Source organism: Myotis myotis, unplaced genomic scaffold (genome assembly GCF_014108235.1).
Source record: "Myotis myotis isolate mMyoMyo1 unplaced genomic scaffold, mMyoMyo1.p scaffold_m19_p_2, whole genome shotgun sequence".
In the NCBI taxonomy this organism is placed as follows: Eukaryota; Metazoa; Chordata; class Mammalia; order Chiroptera; family Vespertilionidae; genus Myotis; species Myotis myotis.
Window position 1 is genome coordinate 15,422,664 of NW_023416324.1, and position 9,770 is coordinate 15,432,433.

General features: G+C 39.9%; 1 protein-coding gene across 1 annotated transcript; it reads left to right on the plus strand.

Moving 5' to 3' along the window:
* The first annotated feature begins 1,092 nt into the window (after positions 1–1,092).
* On the plus strand, positions 1,093–1,437 carry LOC118676397 (40S ribosomal protein S27). Its single transcript, XM_036350256.1, has one exon. It carries the CDS (start codon positions 1,118–1,120, stop codon positions 1,370–1,372), a length of 255 nt encoding a protein of 84 aa, XP_036206149.1. The 5' UTR covers positions 1,093–1,117; the 3' UTR covers positions 1,373–1,437.
* Positions 1,438–9,770: the final 8,333 nt, after the last annotated feature.

Below are 9,770 nucleotides of genomic sequence, written 5' to 3' on the forward strand. Positions count from 1 at the left end.
GTACAGTGTCCCACACAAAAATAACCAGGCACTTGAGAGGACAAAACACCATGAGTAAGGAGGAGAAATAACAGATAATAGAAACAGATCCACAGGGATTCTGTATGCTGCAATCATTCGACACAGACTGTGAAACAATTCTGTGTACTATGTTCAAGGCAATAAGAGCCAAACTTGAAAACCTTGGTAGAGAACTAGGAACTATAAAAAGTGACATAAAAAACAACATCACAGATTTGTAAATGAACAAAATGGAAACTCTAGACTGAGACTGTGGTGAACACTGAAATTTGTAAGGTCAGAGAGACTCAAATCTGGTGACCTTGTTGATCTGTATGCAAGTCCAGGAAGAAATGCAGACAGAAACAGAGATGAGAAAGCGCGTGACTCCAGGAAGAGAAAGATGCAGAGAGAGTAGCTAACTAAGTATTTTTCAATTCAGCCTCTTCCCACTACAAATGATGCCATAATAAATATCTTTGTACACATATGCTTCTGTACTAGTATTTTTATTTCTGTATAAAAGATCCCATATACTACATTAAAATGTGAAAGATACTGCTACATTACTTTCCAAAAATGTTATAGCAATTCTCATTTCCCCCAGTAATGTATGAGAGTTCTCATCTCCCCATGTTCATTCCACTACTAAATGTTATCAATGTTTTGATATATTGCCAATCTGGGGAGTTAAAAATGGCATCTTGAAAAGTCTATATTGCATAAAAACAAACATGACCAATAGAAGAGAGAATCCAGAAATAAACCCTTGTATATATGGTCAAATGATTTTAAATAAGCACGTCAAAAAAATTCAATGGGAAAGGATATGCTTTTTAACAAATAGTATTGGGAAAACTGAATATCCATGTGCCGGGACTCTTCATATCATATACAAAAATTAACTGAAAATGGATCAAAGACCTGAATATAAGAACTAAAACCATAAAACTCTTAGAAGGAAAAAATAGTGGAAAAAAGTAATGTCATTGGATTTGACAATGATATTGATATGACACCAAAAGCTCAGGAAACAAAAGAAAAAGCAGATTAATTGAACTTCATCAAAATTAAAAACTTTTGCCCTTTCTGGCGGTGACGGCCTCCCCGCAACGACATGCCTCTTGCCAAGGATCTCCTGCACCCCTCCCCGGAGGAGGAGAAGAGGAAGCACAAGAAGAAGCGCCTGGTGCAGAGTCCCAACTCCTACTTCATGGACGTGAAGTGCCCAGGATGCTACAAAATCACCACCGTCTTTAGCCATGCACAAACGGTAGTTTTGTGCGTTGGTTGCTCCACTGTTCTCTGTCAGCCAACAGGAGGAAAAGCAAGGCTTACAGAAGGATGCTCCTTCAGAAGGAAGCAGCACTAAACGCACCTCAAATCAAGATGAGTGGGAAACCATCCCAATAAACACATTTTGGATAAAAAAAAAAATTAAAAACTTTTGTGCATCAAAGAACACTATCAACAGAAAAAAAAGACAACCTACAGATGGGAGAAAATATTTGCAAAAAAGAAAAAAAGAATTTGCAAATCATCCTATATAATAAAAGGCTAACAGGAGTTCAACTGACCGGAAGTTTGACTGCTCGCTATGACGTGCACTGACCACCATGGGGTGGCACAGAACAAAGGAAGGCCCTGGCCGGCAGCCGGGGAAGGAAGGCCCCGATTGGCCCTGATGGCCAACCAGGCCTAGAGACCCTACCCGTGCATGAATTTTGTGCACTGGGCCTCTAGTATTATCTGATAAGAGATTAAAATCCAGAACACATAAAGAAGGCCTACAATTCAACAAGGGCAAAAAAATAAACAATCTAATTAAAAATGGGTAAAGGATTTGAATATACATTTCTCCAAAGAAGATATATAAATGATTAGTAAGAACATGAATGATGCTCAGCATAACTGTTCATTAGGAAGATGCAAACCAAAGCCACAATGAGATGTTACTTCACATCCACTAGGATAGCTATGATGAAAAAGGCAGAGATTAACAAGTGTTGGTGAGAATGTGGAAAATTGAAACTCTCATATATAGCTGGTGGGAATGTAAAATGGAGCAATATTTTAGAAAACAGTTTAGTGGTTCCTCAAAAAATTAAACATAGAATTACCATTTGATTCAGCAATTGCACATCTCTGAATATTATATTTCAAAAGAATTGAAAGCAGAAACCCAAGCAGATATTTGTATACCAGTGTTCATGGCAGCAACACTCACAATAGCCAAAAGATGGAAGCACCCATGTGTCTACTGACAGATGAGTGGATAAACAATATGTAGTAGTATACACATACGATGGAATATTATTCATCCTTAACCCTTTTCGGTCCAACGTCGAGGCTGACTCAACAGACCAGTTTCAAAAGATACCACACTATGAAATGTTTTAAAGAATAAACTCTTTGATTGAACATGCTTAATAATATAACCAGTGAATTTTTGGTTTAAACTTTAAAATAAGAACATTAAAAAAGTTCAACATTCATAGATACCATTTGAATGCAAAAAAATCTCAGGCTAGTGCGGGTAGGTTATGAATTAGATGAACTGTTAAATAGGGAAAGTTTCACAAAACCACAGCATCAAAGGACATTTGATATTATCTACTGAATGTATATTGCAGGGTAAAACTAATTAATATGTATATGACTCTAGATGCTGAATGTATATTTTGTATTATATACCAACATATTAAGCTGAAAAAAAAAAAAAAGTTCAACATTCAATCCCGTCAATTAATTTGGACCAGACTGTTTGAATTCCAAATATAAAATTGGACCGCAAAGGGTTAAAAAGTGAACTACTGACACATACAACATGATGAACCTTGAAAACATTATGCTAAGTGAAATAATAAGATATATGCAGAAGGACAAATATTATATGATTCCACTGGTATGAGGTACCTAGAAGAGTCAAATTCATGGAGCAGAAGATAGCATAATGGCTACCAGGGCTGGGGGTGGAGAGGATGGGGAGTTGCACTTAATGGGTTCAGAGTTTCAATTTGGGATGAAGACATAGTTCTGGAGGTGGATATTAGTAATGTTTGCACAACAATGTGAATGCACTTGTACTTAATGCCACTGAACTATACACTTAAAAGTGGCTAAAATGATAAATTTTATGTTATGTATATTTTACTACAGTTAAAATATTTTGTATATCCCTGACTACTAGTGAAGTTAAGCACCTTCTGTCTTTTTGGACATTTATATTTCATCATTTATAAATTTCCTGTTCTTATCCTTTGCCCATTGTTTCCCTAGCTGGGTTATTTATCATTTTGTTAATTTATATGTATGGTGTTTTTTTTTTTTATGTTAAAGGTATTAGCCTTTTGTATACAAGGGCTTTTTCTTTCATTTGATTTAGTTAATAGTGTCTTTTAATATTTAAAAAATTCACAAATTAGCTGCCAAGGGTCCACTACTATTATCACGTGAATTTAGTGTGGTGAGAGATAAAGAAATCAGTTCACAGAAAATAGGATGCTGGATAGAAAACCTATTGAGTACCTACTAAATGAGATTTTGTAAAGATGTAGCCTCTCCAGGAAAGAAATGCAGGAAAATGACAGGAGACACTGGATATTGGTGCTATTAGCTGAATCATGGTTTACTTGTCATGATTTACTCATTAATTTCTCCAATAACTTATTTACTCATTCAACAAATGTTAATTAAGCAGTATACCAAGCACTGTAATATAACAGAATACAAAAATAACTAAGATATGGGTACTGCTTTTTGCCACATGAATTTGACTATTCTAGGTACCTCATATCAGTGGAATCATATAATATTTGTCCTTTTGCATCTGTCCTATTATTTCACTTAGCATAATGTTTTCAAGGTTCATGTTGCATGTGTCAATACTTCACTTTTTAAAAAGATATATTTTTATTGATTTCAGAGAGGAAGGGAAATAGAAACATCAATGATGACAGAGAATCATCAATCGGCTGCCTCCTGCATGCCCCACACTGGAGACTGGGCCCACAACCCAGGCATGTGCCCTGACCAGCAATCTAACCATGACCTCCTGGTTTAGGTGGATGCTCAACCACTGAGCCACGCTGGCCAAGCAGTACTTCACTTTTTAAGGATGAATAATATTCCATTGTATGTGTATACTACTATATTTTGTTTACAATGTAGTAGTATTGTAGTTTTGTATTCTATAAATAATCCTATCTAATAAAGAGGGAATATGCTAATTGACTCTCACGCTGTCACAAAGATGGTGGTCCCCACAGCCAATAAGGAGGGAATGTGCTAATTGCCCCATCCTCAAAGATGGTGGTGCTCAGTCCCCTCAGCAACCCCAGCCCCCCAGGGCCAGCCCGAGGCACAGGTAAGCCTTGGATGGTGGCTGCTCAGCTGACGCCTGAGGTGCAGGGAAGCCTTGGATGGCAGCTGCCCAGCTGCCCAGGGCTGCCCGAGCTCAGGTATCCAGGGGCGGCTGAGGCTTGCGCTGCTGGCAGTGGCAGCAGCAGAGGTGCGATGGGGCGTCACCTTCCCCTGATCGCCAGGTCACCTCCTGCCCCTGAGGGCTCCCGGACTGTGAGGGGGGAAGGCCAGGCTGAGGGACCCCCCCCACCCAGTGCATGAATTTTCATGCACCGGGCTTCTAGTACATTTATATGATTGTATTGTTTACAGAATACAAAAATAACTAAGATATGGGTACTTTTTTTGAGATCTCATGGTATATTTGGGGAGGTAGAAATGTTAAATCACCAATAATAGCAAATAGATGAGTACCACACTAGAAAGATGATGATGCCTCAAACTAGGAAGCTGTGGGCATAAGCTGTGGGTTATATTTTATTTTTTTTTAATTTCTTTATTGGTTAAGGTATTACAAATGTGTCTGTGGGTTATATTTTAAAGGTTAAAACTGAAAGAACTTGTTGATGTTTGCATATAGGTATCAGGGAAAGAGGAATCAAAGATGTCCTAGGTTTGGGACCTGAGAAATTATGAGTATTCAAAAGAACCTTTTACTCACTTGGAGAAGACTAAACTAGAGGTTTGAAGGAGAAAAATCAAAAGTTCTATTTTAGATATGTTAAGTTTGTGATGCCTAATAGATATCCCAGTAGATTCGTCCAGTGTATAATGAGTCTGGGAACTCAGGGAAGAGAAGTGAGGCTGGTCAATGGCAGTATTTAAAGCTATGGGACTAGATGGGATCACATAGGCCAAAGTCTGGATAGAATAGAAAAGAGCCAAAGGCAGAGCCAATCTTCAGAAATTAGGTAGAGGCAGAGAAGGATCCAACTAAGATGACTGAGGAGTGACCAAGGATTTTGAGAGCGAGAAAGAGAGGGAGAGAGAAATATCGATTTGTTGTTCCACTTATTTATGCACTTATTGGTTAACTAGAGACCCAGTGCACAAATTTCATGCATGGGTGTGTGTGTGTGTGTGTGTGTGTGTACCTCAGCCCAGCCTGCACCTTCTCCAATCTGGGACCCCTCTTGGGATGTCCGACTGCTCATTTAGGCCCGATCCCACTGGGACTCACAATCCAGGACTGCTGGCTCCCAACCGCTTGCCTGTCTGCCTGCCTGATTGCCCCTAACTGCTTCTGCCTGCCTGCCTGATCACGCCCTAACCACTCCCCTGCCAGCCTGATCGATGCGTAACTGCTCCCGTGCCAGCCCGATTGCCCCTAACTGCTCTCCCCTGCTGGCCTGGTCACCCCTAACTGCCCTCCCCTGCTGGCCTGGTCGCTCCCAACTGCCCTCCCCTGCATGCCTGGTTCCCCCCAACTGCCCTCCCCTGCAGGCCTGATAGTCTCCAACTTCCCCCAACTGCCCTCCTCTGCAGGCCTGGTCATCCCCAGCTGCCCTCCTCTGCCGGCCATCTTGTGTCCACATGGGGGTGGCCATCTTGTGTGTTGGAGTGATGGTCAATTTGCATATTACCTCTTTATTAGATAGGATTCTTGTATGTGTCCTGACTGGGGATCAAACTTGCAAGGTGTATCAGGATGATGCTCTAACTGAGCTACCCGGCCAGGGCCCTGCTTTTTCATGGTTGTATTGTGTTGTTACACCCTAATTTACTTGTTCAATCTCCTATTGATCTCTATTGATGAATATTTAAGTGGTTTTCAATCTTTTGCTATTATGAAGCTGCAATGAATAATTTTGTACAGAGGTCTTTTCACACATGTGACAATATATCTGTAGGATATTGCTGAGTCAAAGGGTAAGTATATTTGTAAATTTGATAGATATGGAAACAAAATGCTTCTATAATTTGTATACCAATATGTCCTACATGATGGGACATGATGAGAAGGCCTGTTTCCCTATACAGTGTGTTATCACATTTTTTATCTTTACCAATCCGGTAAGTGAAAAATGGTCTCTTGATGTTGCACCAAAAATGGTCTCTTTTATTTTGTATTTTGCTTCTTTTGAGTGAGGTTGAATATATTCTCAAAAGTTTAAAAGCTATTTGTATTTATTTTTTTCTTTGAATTGTCTCTTCTAATCTTTTGATAATTTTTTCTAATGAATTGCTAGTCTTTTTATTGATTTTTGGAACTCTTAATATATCAAGCATGTTAGCCCTCTATTTGTGATATGAGTTGCAAATATGTCTTTTGACTTTGTTTATAGTGATTTTTTCCCTGCAGAATTTTTTTTTTACATAGTTGAATTTATGTGGGTTTGTAGCATACCTTTAAAACCGTTCCTTAAATACTCAAAAAGTATTTTTAAAAATTTTCCAGATTTTTAAAGTATGGGAATGAGATACTAGAGCATGTTTGCATGTTTTCAATAAAAAGGGAGGACTTTCCCTGGCCGGCGTTACTCGGTGGTTAGAGCATTGGCCTGCCCACCGGAGAGCTGCTGGTTTGGTCCCTGTCAAAGGGCACATAACTCAGTTGCAGGTTTGATCCCCTTCATCCAGGTCGGGTGCAGGAGGCAACCAATCGATGTGTCTTTCTCAGATCAATGGTTCTTTCTCTCTCTCCTCTCCCTCTTCATTCCCTCTCCTTTTCACTCTCTAAAAAGTCAATGGAAAAAAAATATCCTCCTAATTGTTATTGTTCAACTGGGCTCAGCTCCACGGATGTCCGTTTGTCCGGCTTCTCAGCTCCTCTCTCCTGGCTGCTGTTTTCCATGGGCAGGCTTGGCATTTGGAGACCCAGAGCAGTCAGGTTGAGGGGCATGGAGGAAGAGGAGGAGCAGTAGCAGGAGGAGGAGCCGTGTGCCCTGGCACCCAGCAGCAAAGCCATGGGGTATGCATATCTCTTCAAATACATCATCATCAGCAACACAGGTGTTGGTAAATCATGCTTATTGCTACAGTTTACAGATAAGAGGTTTCAACCTTACTGGTGGTAGAGCAAGCATGTCAAACTCGCAGCCCACAACTAACATTTTTGTGGCCCAGCCAATATAACAGTATGTAAGAAACATTTTAATATAAATTTCGTAACTTAATTTTTACAATATCCTGTTATACATAATTATTAATAACGAACTACAACGTTCGCTAATAACTGATTACTATAATTGTGTAGCATTCATTCACCTTACAGGCGCACCATTTCTCTCCACTAATACTAGCAGCAAATATTTTAGCAGCTGTTTAGTCTTGTACTGACTTGTTTGGTGTGTGCAACAGGAAATATTTCGCTTTCGGAGAACAAGAACAGTAGGTTTATTTGTGTTACACTTATTAATTTGTGCAGTTATTCAGTGTCTGTTCAAGTTAATGTTCAAGAAAAATATTAATTTTTAAAAAAATATATTTTATTGATTTTTTACAGAGAGGAAGGGAGAGGGATAGAGAGTTAGAAACATTGATGAGAGAGAAACATCAATCAGCTGCCTCTTGCATACCCCCTACTGGGGATGTGCCCGCAACCAAGGTACATGCCCTTGACTGGAATCGAACTTGGGACCCTTCAGTCCGCAGACCGACGCTCTATCCCCTGAGCCAAACCGGGCAGGGCAAGAAAAATATAAATTTTTATTAAAATGTTTTATTATTTTATGTTAACGATTACTCATTTATTTCAGCCCTTTGTATTCAGCATGTCTCTATCAAAGTAAACCTACGTTTCTATGAAAATTGAAGCTTTTGTTTTCTTGCGGCCCACATAAACTTAAACCTTGTTTATTTGACCCATGTTGGCCTTTGAGTTTGACATGCTTGGTGTAGAGATTGGTGCTTGAATGATTACTATTAATTAATTAATTTATTGATTAGAAAGAGAGAGAGAGAGAGAGAGAGACATCTATTGTTTCACTCATCTATGCATTCATTGGTTGCTTCTTATATGTGTCCTGAAAGGAGATTGAACCCACAGTCTTGGTGCATCTGGAGGACACTCCACTCAACTGAGCTACCTGGCCAGGGCTCACCCCTCCTTCTTGAAATGTTATGCTTTATTCACTAGGCTTCCAGGATACTACACTCTCCTGATCTTCTCGGACCTCATTCGCTGGCTACTCCTTCTCAGTCTCCTTTGATGCTTCTTCCTCATTGGAGTGCACCAGGATTCAGATCCTGGATTTGTTTCTCTTCTCTACATTTACTCTATTGGTGATTTCATCCAGCCCAATGGAGGGCTTTAAATATCATCCATAAGCTGACAACTCCTTAACTTATATCTCTGGTCCACACTCTGCCTAAATATTCTTCCCCCAGATATCTAATTACTCACTCCCTGCTCTAGACTGAAATATTTACCTGTTGAAGGCCCAATGAAACTATTTGGAGAGGGGGCTTTTATAAAGATAATTAAGGTTGAATGAGGTTATAAGGGTGGGGCCTTGCTTTATTAGAATTAGTGTCTACATGAGAAGAGACTAGGGAGCACTCTCTCTCTCCATGTACACTCATCAAGGAAAGGCCATGTGAGTACACAAAACAAAGAAGTTTATGGTCTGCAAGCCAGAAAGAGAGCTCTCATTAGAACCTGAGCATGCTGACAGTCTGATCTCAGATTTCCAGCCTCTAGAACAGTGAGAAAATAGATGTCTGTTGTTTAAGTCACCCAGTTTATTGTGTTTTCTTATGGCAGCCTGAGCTGGCTAACACACTCCCTCACTTTCTTCTGCTTTTGCTCAGATAGTCCCTTCTCACTGAGATGTTTCCTCATTGTCCTATATAAAGTTGTAACCCTGCTCAGCCCTGGCATTCTCTTTCCCCTTTCCTGCTTTTGCTCCAGTGAATCATTTGACTTATTTTTTTTTTTTGTATATTTTTATTCATTTCAGAGAGGAAGGAAGAGGGAGAGAGATAGATGAGAGAGAGAATGATTGATCTGCTGCCTCCTGCACCGCCCTTACTGGGGATTGAGCCCACAACCTGGGCATGTGCCCTTGACAGGAATTGAACCCAAGACGCTTGAGTACGCAGGCCGATGCTCTCGCAGTGGTTCTCAACCTGTGGGTCGCGAACAATGAAAATACATTCTGCATATCAGATATTTACATTATGATTCATAACAGTAGCAAAATTGCAGTTATGAAGTAGCAACGAAAATAATTTTATGGTTGGGGGTCACCACAACATGAGGAACTGTATTAAAGGGTTGCGGCATTAGGAAGGTTGAGAACCACTGACTAGGGCTTTAATTATTTTTTTTAAATATTTTTATTTATTTCAGAGAGAAAGGGAGAGAGAGATAGAAACATCAACGATGACAGAGAATCATCAATCGGCTGCCTCCTGCGTGTCCCCCACTGGGGATAGAGCCCACAATCCGGGCATGTGCCCTTGAC